The sequence below is a fragment of the Ostrinia furnacalis genome, unplaced genomic scaffold (genome assembly GCF_004193835.3).
Source record: "Ostrinia furnacalis isolate ACB-3 unplaced genomic scaffold, ASM419383v2 OfSCF4140, whole genome shotgun sequence".
Classification (NCBI taxonomy): domain Eukaryota; kingdom Metazoa; phylum Arthropoda; class Insecta; order Lepidoptera; family Crambidae; genus Ostrinia; species Ostrinia furnacalis.
The window spans coordinates 79,770-95,494 of NW_021134379.1; the positions used below are offsets into that span (position 1 = coordinate 79,770).

At 38.2% G+C, this 15,725-nt stretch overlaps 2 protein-coding genes across 2 annotated transcripts in view; one reads left to right on the forward strand and one right to left on the reverse strand.

Moving 5' to 3' along the window:
* Positions 1-588: 588 nt before the first annotated feature.
* Positions 589-2,096, reverse strand: LOC114358889 (uncharacterized). The gene is made up of 2 exons (XM_028313050.1): positions 1,810-2,096; positions 589-1,564 (listed from the first exon to the last, which is right to left on the reverse strand). Exons 1-2 carry the CDS (start codon positions 2,094-2,096, stop codon positions 589-591), a joined length of 1,263 nt encoding a protein of 420 aa, XP_028168851.1.
* Positions 2,097-4,540: 2,444 nt separating this feature from the next.
* The window catches only part of LOC114358891 (probable cationic amino acid transporter), a 142,672-nt gene continuing 131,487 nt past the window's right edge, over positions 4,541-15,725 (forward strand). Inside the window, exon 1 of the mRNA XM_028313052.1 lies at positions 4,541-4,609. The gene's annotated coding sequence lies outside the window, so the exon portion shown is untranslated. The remainder of the gene's footprint in view (positions 4,610-15,725) is intronic.

A 15,725-nucleotide genomic window follows, 5' to 3' on the forward strand; every position in this document is an offset into this window, starting at 1 on the left:
CATAACTCCAGGATGTCCTTTACCTACTTAGTTAAACAAAACAAGAACCAAACAAAAATCAAATCCATACTATACAGTTCGAAGTTAAAGTAAACTATGTACACGATAAGCTTAACAAAAAAATCAAACTTCCTTGCCTTCAGCGGGCATAATAGTAATAAATACTACTAAATAGTTTATGTAGCTCATACTCTTACCTTTAACTAAAACATACTCATTGTAATAAAAAAGTAATAATAAAAATTTAACTTCAACAATACAAACTTTGTGAGAATTGCTACACCAAAATATATAAATCATAAGAATTAAAGTAATTTTAAAATACACATATTTACATTTCAAATTTAAATTACAATAATTAATTATTCCGCTAATGGAAGCACACAAATTTTGGACACAGGTCTTTTGATCAAAGAATTTTGTGTGCGAACAGTAACCACTCGGGTGATCTGATCAGGGCCAGGATGTTTCTGCTCGACTCTACCCAACAACCACCTGCCAGGAGGCATGCCATTTTCTTTGATCAAAACTACGTCACCCAGTGTATTTAGTTACCTTCGGCATCTTCTACCCTAATAATAATATACACTACAGCTGCTTATGCTGTTTTGACGCATTTGAAAAACCATGTAATTGGACTTTTTTATCAAAAGTTTTTGTGTGTAACCAGCGCGGGATTCTCACATTCTTCAATGCACTCAAACTATCACGGTAAGTACACCATTTGCTTAGTAATTCGCTTGGCAGCTCTTCATCCCAGTCGATACCAGCCAGCCATAGTTGTTGAATCATTGCTTTTGCTATAATGATGCTTGGAGCCAGCCAGCCTAGCGGATCAAATAGTCTACTTATATCAGACAAAACTCTTCTTTTTGTTACAGGTTCTATTAGAGCAGCAAGATCAACCGAGTACTGAAAGGAATCAGTACGTGGATCCCAGGTAAGTCCCAAGATTTTTGTTATATTTGCATCCATTTCTATCTTGATACCTTTATCTTTATCTCTCACATCTTCCTTTATTTTATGTAGTAATTCCATACTATTACTTATCCATTTTTGTAACTGAAAGCCACCCTTCGCTAATGTAGCTTTTATTTCGCTGTAAATTGAATAACCGTCATCTACATTTTCAGTTCCTGTCATGAGGTCATCCATATAGAAATCATTCAGAATGATTTCCTTTATCCTTGGAGATTCCTGAGCTTCATCGTATGCTACTTGCTGCAACGCACGAACTGCTAAAAACGGCGCGCAAGCGGTTCCAAATGTAACCGTTAGGAGTTCATGCTCTTCGATTTCCTTTTCAGGATTATCTCTCCACAGTATACGTTGAAAAGACGTATCTTCTCTGTCTACAAGCACCTGTCGATACATCTTTACAATATCAGCTACTATGCAGATGAGATGTTTTCTCCAACGCATAATGATGTGTCGAAGATCCGCTTGCAAGGTAGGCCCTACCATCAAGTTATCATTCAAAGATATTCCGTTACTACCTTTGCAGGATGCATCGAATACGACACGAACCTTAGTCGTTGCTCTGTCTTCGCGGACTACAGCATGNCTGTAATTGAAATATTTTTTAACAGTTGTGCAGCATCTCCCACAAGATAAGCTTTCAAGTAATATAATTTCTGTGCTGAATCTAATGTATGATTATTATGGACCAGTCCTGTAAACAAATCTCTGAAAGTTTGCCACTCTAAGTACCTACCTGAAAATGTAGGTATTTTTATTTCAGGTAATTTGAACTGCATTGACTGTGGAGCTGATTCTTTATGGGACTTGAAAGTAGGCAATGAAACTAACATGTTTAATTTCTCCTTAATATGTGACTTGTACTCCATGTATAATTCCTCTACCTCATCAAACACATTGTCTTTGTAATAATCAGACTCTTGCAGTTCATCCTCGTCAATGCTACTGACAATCTCTTGTTGAGTTTTAAAAAAGACTGCCCAGTGCTGTTCTAATGTCTCCAACCTAGTTTCAAGATAAGCTTGACTTAACCTGTCTTTTGGACATTTTTTGAAATTTGTAAAAGCTCTTTCGATTGCGGCCTTAGTGGCCTCTTGAACCTTAGCTAATGGTTCCATAGTTGACAAATAAAATCAACAATATACACAACAAGTAAAATAAAAATACAAAAATATACACGCACAGCAGCAAAATATACAGTTAATAAAATAAAAAACAAGTAAACATGAAAAAATGCAACGTTAGTAATGTAAATGTTCAAAGTTAATTTTCTTTCTTCTTTCCGTTTCAAAGTAAATAATGTTTAAACTACTCACGATTGCACTCTCACAACACACACTTGAAGATGATATTACGTGCACCATCAGCTCCTAGGCTCGTACTTCTTACTCACGCTCGCTTTGCTCGTTCGAATTTAGCGCTTCCTAGCGCTCCTTGGCTGCCGCCAACCGCTGCCAATGACTTAACTGCTCCTCCCGTACGCTTATTATCCAGTCTCCATCCAGAGACCGGACCCTTCCACTGCCGTGTGGACTCCGAAATAGCAGCTTGCTATCCAGTTATTACGTACAGGCGGTTTTCCACCATGGACTACCGAAACTTCCCTACCACTTTCAAAGCCAATCCGACTCGTAGGACCATGGTCGAAATTTACGTCTTTCACTCTACGAGGGATATTTATTAATTGAAAGGCTTTGTTAAATGTAAAATGTAAAATTATATTGCTTCAAAATAAAATAAATTACATTTCGTTTTGGTAGAAAATTCGAGACAAAAGAGAAAAGTGACAATCGATGAAAAAACGCAAAAAAGTAAAAAGTATTTTCTAACCGGTCAGGCGCGCGACCAATGAGTTTGGTATGCAACCTCAAAATTGTATTCATTACTTATAGGTCATCAAAACGGACCTGAACAATGAGACATGTAGAGGCTCCTTAAGAGCAAAATTTTTGACGATTTGTAAGTAATATCACAGAATAATAATAAGTACTACGTACAGAAGTTAAACTTCGCGAAGGTATTTAAAAAAATGTATGCTCAATGTCATTAACAATATGGTGTAATTTAGCCTGTCTCAAGTGTCTAGCACCATTTTGTTGTCAAACGTCAGTGATCGGCACTGCGCCGAAGCTATAGGGCTGACTTCGGTAAAATGATGTGACATGAGGTGCCAACTGCGGAAAATGGCGGAGGAAATACATGACTTAGCATGAATTATCATGAATAATATTAACTACTTATTTATCTCTCAGTGTCTTGAGGCAACTTAAAAAAGTACATTCTGTGTTTTTATTATTATTTAGGCAGTTAAATACTGCACAGTATTTAGTACACCATTTTCTTTATTTTCTTCCATCATACACAAGAATACGCGTGCGTGAGTCAAAGTTCGCTCGTATGTGAGGCCTTGTCGAATAGTATCCTGTAGGTGGGCCATCGTGCGTGTTTTGTTTTCGATGTAAACTCGCGGAGATGAACAGGCCTGGTAATATTTAAATAGTCTATACAAATAAATAAATTTTGACTTTGACAATTCATGGGATAATGAAGTGCTCAGGCAGTTGCTCATAGTCTTAGCGAATACGGAATAGCGGAATGATTGAATGTTCGTTGCAGTCTTTGTTGTATGACAATGCTTTTGTGTGGTAACGTTGTCCATGTGGCTTAGGTACCTAATGGTCCGAAAAAGAGAGTAATGATAATGAGGTTTGGAAGATTCGGAACGTAACTAAAAATTAGCGTCCCTTCCTCTGTTAATGCTGAATGGGGAACTTTTTAGCACGCCTTGTTTGATTGATTGCACCATCTTACTTTAGCTTTGACAAACGTCAAAAATCTGTCAAACTCCATACAAAAAACACCGGTTATTGTTATAGTTACGGTCAAAGTTATGTGGTGCAACTCAGCCTTAGATTAGGAATTCCATCTAAGTAACTTTTCATTTAGTCGTTGGATGTTACCTACTAATAAAAACAATTCATTTGTGACAAACTTTTGCTGTTTTATTTACTTTTAAATCAATTATTTTGCATCTATTTTTTCATTACAACTTAGCTAAGCTAAGCTTTACAAACATGAATGCTAAAGTTCTCGGATTTTTTAAAAGTTTATTTCTTTACTGTTGAAAATTATGCAGACTGCTAACACCGAAGCGCTCCGACCCGTGATCCGACAGCGGGTGAAGAACCTATATTTATACATATCTCCCCTTTGTAATCGTGATTTATTCCGGTGACACACAAACCGACTGACTCAGCGGTTTCGTGTTGATCAATTTCTCGCACAGAACTCATCGTTGCTACGTCTATTCAGCTGAGCGGATTATGTTTCTTCGATAAAAGTGAATCGGCGTCACGTGGTCATCGATCGTCTTTTGTCGTAGGGAATAATGAGAGATGAATTGTTACAGGTCCCTTATATTTTGGCAACGGTGCGCGATAGGCGGGCGCGGCGGCGTATTGGGGCGGCCAATGCGCGTAGGTCGATAAGCAACGGTTCTGTCTTAGTCAGTGTGATTCGAGCAGTCGGGGCGAGCGGTCGCCTGCTCTCCGCGAACTTTGCTTGCCACGCTCGCGTCGCGAACTCCACACAGTTTACTCACAACCGCGCCGGTCGGCTGTGCAACTTTTCTGTAAGTAATTCTGTGCACAAAAATATTTTTTTACGCGGCCCCCGTCCGTCTTAAACCACAGTTTAAACTTTGCAAACTTTCGAACGAACTAGCGCGAAAGTTTAACTCTCACTTTCGACAACGCGTACGTTATCGTACTATGCAATATTTATGAGTGAAAACGATTTTATTGAATGAAAACCGTTTAATTACATTTTCAGTTTAATCACGGAGTCATCAAAGATTCATTAAATTCTTAAAATAGGCCTACGTTATGATATTGAAAGTGGATTTGACCCTCGCGAGTAAGTGGTTATTTGCATCTAAATTGACGGAAATCGACTACGCTAAGTAATTATGTTTGGTTTTGTGTCTTTGAAGACGTGTGTTTAATTTACTTTTGGGAAGGTTGTGTTAACTCAAGGACGAGTGGTGTGGGGAAGGAATGGTGAATGTTATTATGTAATTTTCAGGCTACATCCTTTCTGAGACGGTAACGTTTCTTATTCTTATTATTTTAGTTGTAATTAAAAAAGCCAAGGGCTGATTATAATCTCATGCGGTATTTGTCCGCATTTCGTAGCAGAGCGTGCTTCTTTAACCTCGTAGATGTTTCGATCGCTCGTAGCTTCGTAGTCCTTACTACGCCCGTAGTCCGTAGTCTATAGCCGTAGCATATTTATTTTTGACAGAGATTTTGTGGTTACGGTGGTCTATTTTGTAATTATTCAATTTTAAGAATGCTAACTATTTGTAAAAGGTAGAGGTTATATTTTAACACTTAATGAATTAATATTTCAATCATTATACTTTGGGTTTTGTCAGAACAAAATGGGTTCTATTTAAACTGTACAAGTCACAGTCTTCCTCTCCGTGTTTTACCTTAAATAACATAATAACGTGTTGCATGACACAAAGGTATTTGCGCAACAGATAAGTAGTAGAAGGCTTTGTACGGCCGAAGTCAGAACGAAAATATAATTTGACGTAAACCAGTAAAAGAAGCGAGTAATTAATTTTAAGCAAACACAATTTATAATGAGATGGGGCCGTGTTTTAATATTCAATGACAAACATGTTTAGGGTGCCCTTGTACTTTTAATAAGGGTATGAAAAGATTTCTTGTTATTTACTTAAATGAAGGGAAAGGTTATGCATATTTTTATGGTTTTTGAACCTCTTCGAACTTTCGAACTCTTGCAATGTTACAGTTCAACGCAACTTAGTAAGAAAATTATAACCTGCTTTAAGTTTCATAAAAATTAAAGAGGTTATCACGTCGCAGTTAAAGCTTTTATTAATCCAGTAACCTGAGAAATCACAAGTTACTTTAGAGTAACTTATATTACTTAAAGGAAATCCAAGATTATTTATCACATAATTTGAAGTAATACTGCCTGCAGTAAATGTTTCTTCCTTTCTTTCTAATACAATACGGAGATGTTAAATACGCATAGGTAAAACGTATTGACAAAACAATAAATATGTATATTGACCGTATGACACGGCTAATATAATTTTCACTTAAATTTAATCATCCAAATTGCGATAGTCTTTTGTCTATCACGCGCTCACACTCAAATTACACGTGGAATCACTCGTACATTCATGCACGTGCACGTAAATGTACAGAATATTATGCCGGCACACGTAAAATGAACGCACTGAAAGTTATAGGTTCTCATAAAAGGAGCTTTTTCTTTGTAATTGATAATAACGCGTCCTTCAATTTCATGTGAGTGAGCTTCGGCTGAATTGTATACGATATCGTAATATCATTTCATTCATAATTTTATTGATGCTTTTAAGATAATATTGTGGTGTTTGCAGTCGATCTTCGTACGATTTCAAGGATTCTTCAAATTAGTATTGGTTTATTAACTCTAGAGTAAATAAAAATGATAGAAATCTCATAAACATTTATGACTATGACCATGACTATATTAATTACAGTGATACCTACGGTTAATTGTATGACCTGTTAATTCTGAAGTATAGTTTTTAGGAAATTTCATTATGTGACAAAAATCCAAAAAATATCAAATAAATAAAAAATGAACAATTATTTTACTTGACCGAAATTTAAGTAAAAATGAACGAAGACAGGAAAAGTCATACCAAAGGCCTTGGGTATATCATCGCTTTTCAGTAAGCCCTTACAAAATGTACAATGCAAATATTGTACCGAAGCTGGTTTGCTGATGCATACTTTAATTTACATAATCAATGATTAAATGCCATTAAATCATTTGATTGATATTATGAAATACGTTAAAATTCGGGACTATTCTCACCTCTCGTTCCCACCGCTGCAACCCTGTGTAGCCAGGATCTACAGCTTGGCCGCCAATAAAAAATCAACTAGTGAAGGTCAAGTTTGTCCCAGGGGAAAGTTAACTGAAGCATTCATTGGAAGCGAAACGAAATTAATCAGAAGAACATAGGAGGAGTTCGAAGTTAAGGTTCGACTTCCCTCCAGTGTAAAACGGATGACAAAACAAATGTTTAAGTACCTACTCGTAAGTAACCTATAAGAATAGATACACTACGGACACCTATTAATTGACAAAAATAGTCAAAGGAAAACTAGATCAAACTAATAGAACTCAGGACAAAATTCGGGTCACTGGTATTTTGGTCAAGCTAGCCTTTATCTGAAAGAGTTTCAATATGGAAAGAGGTACGGTTATACGAGTAATTTTCACCTGGCCTAGATCGTCGATCACAATGTTTAGACTTTTCTATTTAAAGTCAAAAGTGGCCGTGAGTAATTTGTTTCAGCATTAGTTGATGCTGAAACAAGCCGTGTGGTGACGGCAGAGTAGAATACATTTGTCACCAACCCCTACTCTTCCCGCGGGTGTCGTAAGAGGCGACTTAGGGACTACACATCAAACAGAGAATGGGCAGCAGCGCTCTCTGAAAAACATCAATCTTTTAAACTGCGATCTCCAACCCGCCTGCCAAGCGTGGAGATTATGGCAAAACCCTCCACTATAGTGGAGGAGGCTCATAGTCCAGCAGTGGACTGTAAAGGGCTGTTGATGAATATGATTATGATATCCATTGGGGCAGAAAAGTTTTCGTTCTCCGGCCGGAAGAGATACTGTAGGCAGGCTTACCACTAGGTGAAGGTTGTAGAAAGTACCTACCTGGATGCGGGCAGCGCAGGACCGCTCTTTGTAAAAATCCGTGGGGAAGGCCTTTGTCCAGCAGTGGAAGTCATTTGGCTGAAACAAATAGATTAGAAGGCTGTATCTAGGACAATAGTTTATTCAGTACATAGGCTCTTTCTAGGGCACTTATAATCTTAGCCTGCACGCTCAGCGGGGCTAGGTTCTCAACAGTTAATTTCGGTCACTTATAAAAATAAATTGCTACTATGTCAGAAGTTTCACAACATTACTTCTTCAATGAGTATTTAATACTTTCTGAAGTTTGTTGGACAAATAGGCCTTTACCACTTTTATTACAACCAACTCAGTTTAATTTTATACAATTGTTTTAATTTTATAAGATTGTATAAAATTAAACTGAGAAAGAAAAGATTAAACTGACAACCATCATTAATTAATCATCATTCTACTCTAGTTAAAACTGTACTCACTACGAATACAATCAACAAATAGATGTTCTAATCCCAGAATAGAATACGTGTTGGAGAAAGTTAGTCTAGAATTCTTGACTACACTATACCAGTTTAGACACAAAACTTTTGAGAATAGCTGAATTAGAAATAGAATAATCTAGTCTGTCGCACTAAACAAAAGTAACTGCCTAATTCATTTATAATAGATTAATTTTCATCAGTCTACGGTACTGTAAGAGTCGTGTTTATAAATATGAAGTTAATGAATCAAGTATTAATTGGAGCACTCTCATAAACTTTGAATAAATTATTCACGTATGACGTGATTTATATGCATAGCCATTGATTGCTACATAAAGTTAACTGAGATCGAAGCTCGTCTAACATGAAAACTGACTTTTTTCGTTCGTTTCAGCCAAATGACGTCCACTGCTGGACAAAAGCCTCCCCCAAGGTTTTCCACAATGAACGGTCCTACGCTGCCCGCATCTAGGTATTTCCTGCAACCTTTACCAGTTACTTAAAATCAAGTGGCAGTAACGGCCGGTTCACACATGTCTCCGTTTTACTGTTCCGTTTTATCGTGTACGTTTTTTTTCGTAGATGGCGTATGTAGTTGTATGAGTGACTTCAGACTTGACACAGTATTCTGTATACAGTATTAATACATACATCGCCGAAAAAAAACGTACACGATAAAACGGAACAGTAAAACGGAGACATGTGTGAACCGGCCGTAAGCGGGGCACATAGCTCTTAGAGACAATGGCCGTTGGGGCAGAAAAGTTCTCGAGTAGCGACCACGGGCTGGAAGACATGGCGTGGGCAGGCCTCCTACTAGGTGGACCGACGATCTGGTAAAGGTCGCGAGAAGAACCTGGATGCGGGACTTTTATACATTTTGTGAATAGTCTGCAGTTTTTATATAATATGAGAGCCAGAGATAAAAGCAGTTGCCAAGACTATTTGACATTATTTAGTCTTCCTAGATCTTTCAGTACGGAACTAGGAAATTCCTTAAAAGCCGAAATTATAGTTGCCAGTTTTCGTTTCAGAAATAGGTATTAACACTCTCGGGCCTATCTACATATACTTATAATAAATCTGTAGAGAGGTCAATTCTGTACATGAAATATATTTTCAAAATAATTATCAGGAGATGATTAGTGATCGATACTGATGCCAAAAATGCAATCAGTAAAATTTTTGTCTGTCTGTCTGTCTGTCTGTATGTTCTTTATAGTAACAAAAACTACTCGACGGATTTTAACGAAACTTGGTACAATTATTCTTCATACTCCTGGGCAGGTTATAGTATACTCAGGAGCAGAGTAGTGAAGGGAAATTTTGGGAAAACGGGAGAAGCTACTCCATTTTTTAAAAGCTTCCGTCGCGTGTGGAGCCTTAAGCCTAAACGGCTAAACGTAGGCACTTGAAATTTGGAAGCGACGTAGCTTAGGTACCGTAGAGGTGCACAAAGAAAGGAAATCCCGAAATTCCCACGGGAACGGGATTTAGCGGGAAAATCCTTTTGTAAGAAAAATCTAAACCGCTTAAGTTAGACACTTGAAATTTGGCATGCAGGTACCTTAGTAAACTAAAAGCTTAGTTACAACAGGATATTGCAAAATTCCCACGGAAACGGGAGTTAACGGGAAAAAACATTTGTATGAAAAAATCTAAACCGCGTAAGTTAGATGAAGGGGGTAAAACGGAATCCACGCGAACGAAGTCGCGGGCGGCCGCTAGTTTGAAAATAAATCACTTACTATTAATGCCGATTACCGAAGCAAATCGAAATACCTCTTAATGAAAAGATATGAATAAAGAAGCACCGATGTCTTCGTGCAATGTTTTATTCATAGATAATACATGAAATGCAGTTACAATTTGCCCTTAATGGGTTATTAATGGTGCCGGGAACTTTATGGAAATAGATTATACGGTTCTAAATCACCACCTTTGGAATGCTTTTGTTGTATTCAACCACAATCGTGAATAAAAAATACACAATTCTGTTTCAATATTATTTTACTTTCTGGCCTTCTCTAAATGGTCTGTTCCAAAAAAGAAATATGATTTTTTATCCGACAAATCAATTACAAAAAACAGATAAAGTAGTTATTGTTCGTTTCATCATTTATCTAAACCGATATATTTTGTGAGTGGATTTCTAAAATTCAGCAATTTTGTTACTTTAGAAAATACTCTTTAGAAAATTTTCAACAATGCCACACGCGACAAAAGCCACATAGCTGCTAATTACAAACCACATCATTAGCTACGGTAATTAATAGCTTTTACATCTGAAAATCGTCAGCCATTAAAAAATGTGTGCCGTACCTACTTTAATGTGTCCCCATAGCGACCCGTAATTGCATGGTTGTTCAGCTTTAGAATGATTCACCCTTAACGTTAACGTTTAATTACCCGGTAATTTATAAAAAAAAAACTTAAATCATTGTTTCTCGGAAACCCCCGAGGTGAGGCTCGCATGTCTCTGTAGATTATTTTTACTAGGTTAGTGACGCAAGGTCATTTTATCGTTGAAAATCAAATAATCGATTAAAGATCAAATCCGATCCAGGAGTATGAAGAATAATTGTGCCAAGTTTAGTTAAAAATTGTCGAGTAGTTTTTGTTTCTATAAGGGACATACAGACGGATAGACGGACAGACGGACAGACGGACAGACAGACAGACAGACAGACAGACAAAAATTTTACTGATTGCATTTTTGGCATCAGTATCGATCACTAATCACCCCTTGATATTTATTTTGAAAATATATTTCATGTACAGAATTGACCTCTCTACAGATTTATTATAAGTATAGATATACAAAGAAATTACTTAAGTATTAATCATCCAACTAATTCTAGTTAATTATTACGCCAATACATTAAAATTAAGCTTCGTAACTAAAATGGATTTGACAAAATAAAACAATCCTTACCCAAAGCCAATTTCTTACCTAAATTTTATTGTAAGCACGGTACTTACATGAGAATGTTTGAGTAAACATGATAGTACTTAAGTGATCATTGTTTCATCGAGTAAACGCTCAAGTGATTTAAGCCGATATTATATTTACCTTAACTTTGTTGTTCAGGTAAAGCAACAGAAAAAACCTGAAAGAAGTAGCGGGGCGTTCAAAGAGTCTGTTAATCAAGTTGAGAATAAAATATGACGATACTCGTAAAAATGTACGATAAGTAATGTTATATTGTTGTAACTTGACAAATATGTTTGTATCACCTTGCTGGTACGGTATAAAAGGACCGTTCATTGTGGAAAACCTTTTTCCAGCAGTGGATGTCATTTGGCTGAAACGAACGAAAGGCAACTTAGTATAGGGGCACCGGTTTATTTTATTACTCTATTACTATTATTAATACCAAAACTAATGTCAATGGTTTTAGAAAGGAATATATCGACGGCAGAAAGCGATTTTGTCGTATCTCAAAAAGTCCGATTTTACACCAGAGCAAAAAAACTGTTTCAAAAATTCATAAATCTTAAATTAAGAAAGTTAGAAAGCTGAAATTTTACATGTTTTGTCTACTAATTAAACTTTATTTAATAAAGGTGATTGGAATAATCTAGAGTTACTACTTCATTGACTTTTGACTAGTTACAGCAATTGATTTTTTAATGTCGAGCTGCAGAAATGTTGTATCAGGAAGGTAAAATGTATGGCTTATTTAAGTTGACTTCAATTCCCAGGCAGCGGATCTGCTGTATCTCAAAGAAACGATAAACTGTACAGGGCTATTTAGCTGTATGGACCTTATAATGAAATAACTTTCTACATTTGAAATGTTTTATCTACAATAAGAGTCAGAGATGTGAAAACAATAAAATACTGTATCTTTTTCTTAACTGTTTTATTTAAATTTTAAGAATGTAATGGCACAAAAAAATCAGTCTGTTTTTTAATTATAATAATCAGTCCGACAAAAATATTCTTCTTTATTAGTTTATCTCTCTTCTTCATTAATTTTAAGAAGCATACACTTTCTCTTTAAAAGTTTAACAATCAGCCTGCCATAGTTTTTCTTCTTCATTAGTTTCAACAATCAATCTGCTAAATTCAGTATTAGTTTTTAAACTAAATAAAAATAATCATCATGTTACTTTTCCTTCTTTGTTCATTAGTTACATAAATCAGTCTGCTATACTTTCTCTTTATTGCTTGCAACAATCACTTACTTATACTTTGTCCTGAGGTTTGCCATTTATTATTTTTAAACACGTAAACAACAAGTGCCGTGTGGGGGGGACGGCCATAAAGAATACTCTTCCCCACCGCCAACAGGAGGCGTGTCGTAATAGGCGACAAAATCCCTGCAGCACCGGACGGGCAGCAGCGTCTGCGTGCGAAACCTCACAAAAAAAAACTGCGATCGCTAACCCGCCTGCCAAGCGTGGCGATTAAGGCAAAATCCCCTCATGAAGAGACACAAAAAAACACGGCCCCTAGTCCCCGGCGGCCCTACTATCCCGGGCCACGGTAGCGGTCACGGTAACGTTGGGGCGAGAGGTGCTAAGAATCACCGGGTACCGACAGGCTACCAACCCCGACGACCTCTGGCCCTGGCAACATTTAACACTCGCACGCTGCGGCCTGACGTGAGGCTCGCCGAATTCGAGGAAGAACTGAGCAGGTTGCGGTGGGATATCGTAGGATTATGCGAAGTCCGAAGAGAGGGGGAGGACACCATAATCCTGAAATCCGGAAACCTGCTCTATTTCCGGGAGGGCGACCAACAGTCCCAGGGTGGTGTCGGGTTTATCGTCCACAAGTCCCTTGTCAACAACGTGGTCCAGATCGAGAGTATTTCGGCGAGGGTAGCATACCTTATACTCAGAATCACCAAACGGTATTCGCTGAAGGTCATACAGGTATACGCACCGACCACGGAACACCCCGACGACGAAGTGGAGACTATATGTATATGAGGATATTTCCAGAGCCATACATACATAGCTCCCGGTCCCATTTTACCGTTGTGAAGCTCGAGAGGCGTCGACTGATGAAGTCTACGCTCCGCCCAGCGCCCATCCAACTCCAAAACCCCGAAAGCTTTCAGCTCGAGTTGCAAAATCGTTTCGAATGCCTGGGATTCTTGGGAGACTGCGAAATTGTGGACGAATACAATGACAGGTTCGTGGAAATTGTCCAAACGACTGGGTCTAAGTTCTTTAAAACCCGTCGTTCAAAAGAAACCAAAAAGATCTCTGACCTCACCAATAAACTTATAGAAGAGAGACGAAACTTGGTTCTGCAGTCCTCTAAAGATGCTGCTCAGTATCGGCGTCTTAACAGACAGATCTCCAAGTCTTTGACTCGCGACCTACGCCAATTTAATACAGATCGTATTAAAGAGGCGATTGAGCGTAACAAAGGCTCTAAAGTGTTCGCAAGGGATCTGTCTGTTGGCCAAAGTCAACTGACCAAGCTGAAGACCGAGGATGGCAGAGACATCTCGTCGGGGCCTGAGTTATTGGAAGAAGTTGAGAAGTTCTACGGACAATTATACACGAGTGTACTTCCCAAATCTAGCTGAAGACCCAAAAGCTAGATTCACCCGACACTACACCGAAGATATCCCGGACGTCAGTCTGTACGAGATTAGAATGGCTCTCAAACTGCTGAAAAACAACAAGGCACCGGGTGATGATGTAATCACGGCTGAGCTTCTGAAAGCAGGTGGAACGCCGGTACTAAAGGCTCTTCAGAGGCTGTTCGATTCCGTCATACTTGAGGGAAAAACGCCTACGGCATGGCACAGAAGTGTGGTGAAACTTTTCTTCAAAAAAGGCGACAAAACCTTGTTGAAAAATTTATAGACCTATCTCACTTCTGAGCCATGTCTACAAGCTGTTTTCGAGAGTCATCACGAATCGTCTCGCACGCAGGCTCGACGACTTCCAGCCTCCCGAACAAGCCGGTTTCCGAAAAGGCTTTAGTACCATATACCACATACATACGCTACGGCAGATTATAATCAGCCACTTAGGCGTTTGTGGACTATGAAAAAGCCTTCGACTGACCTGGGCAGTGCTACAGTCTCTCCAACGGTGCCAAATTGACTATAGATACATCGAAGTGCTGAAGGGCTTGTACGAAAACGCTACAATGTCGGTCCGCCTCCAGGATCAGAACTCGAAACTTATCCAGTTGCAGCGAGGAGTGAGACAGGGAGATGTCATATCTCCGAAACTGTTCACCACCGCCCTGGAAGATGTTTTCAAGCTTCTGGACTGGAGCGGATTCGGCATAAATATCAACGGCGAGTATATCACCCACCTTCGTTTCGCGGACGATATCGTAGTCATGGCTGAGACCGTGGAGGACCTAAACACAATGCTCGATGGCCTCAGTAGAGCCTCTCAACAAGTGGGTCTTAAAATGAACATGGACAAGACAAAATGCGTGGCCTGGATGCGAGCGGCGCAGGACCGGTCTTTGTGGAAATCCTTGGGGGAGGCCTTTGTCCAGCAGTGGACGTCTTTCGGCTGAAACGAAACAACAAATAAAAATGTAAAATAATATTTATTTTAAGAATTTACAATTCTGCGTTCTCACTATCGGCGCTAACGCACAACTGCCGCGCGATCAGAATGGCGTATGACGCAGCGGGTGGAGGGGGTTTGTTTTGCTAGAGTGACGTATTACTTGCTGTACACAAAACAAGACTCTATTCTAATGATGTTAGTAAGATTTTCGCTATTAGATGATACGTTTGAAATGCAGTAACTATTTTATGAGTACTCACGTCAGTTCGGCTCATTTGCTGTATGTTCGACATCGTAAGATTTTAGGGCGGCTGAAATGCTGTATCTCCTTAAAAATCAATGTTCGACTCAGAAAAAGAGTGCTGTAACTGTTTAACATACTAGTAGTGTGGTCGTATCTATTTTATTTTTGAAAGTTGCGTTTTTCTGACCAGTTACAGCAATTGGTCAAGTAAATTGTAAAAAAACTGGAAAAAATTCTATGACGTATCTTTATTTTTTTTCATCGTAGAAAGACGATACATACACCATTCGACGCGGCTTTTTTTTCTTAATACAATACAATTAAAAGTCATTTTAGCCAATTTTTGAGATACGACATTTCCGCTTTCTGCCGTCGATATATCGAAATACGGAAAGACCGATCCTTGCCCACCATCTTAGGACATAAAACAAAAGTTTTTCAATAAATTATACATTGTTTTGTAATTACAAAGATAACAATGAAATATGTATGGTATCTAATAGGAGTGAGGTGTAAAATCGGTTTTTAAAAGCTTGCAAAAATAAATGACTTGTTTTTACTTTTCTTGACATTTGTTTATAAATAAATTGACAGTTTCGTGCTCATACCTTATGTAAGTGGTTATTTTAAGCCACTGTTACGCCATTTCTCATTATTCCCTTCGCTGATCCAGCTCAATAATAGGAATTTTAGAAGTCTAATCTGCCGATTTCAGTGATACCTAAAGAGTAGGTACTCATCTTCCAAACCTTGTCAGGTGCAGCCCCGACTATAAATACTTG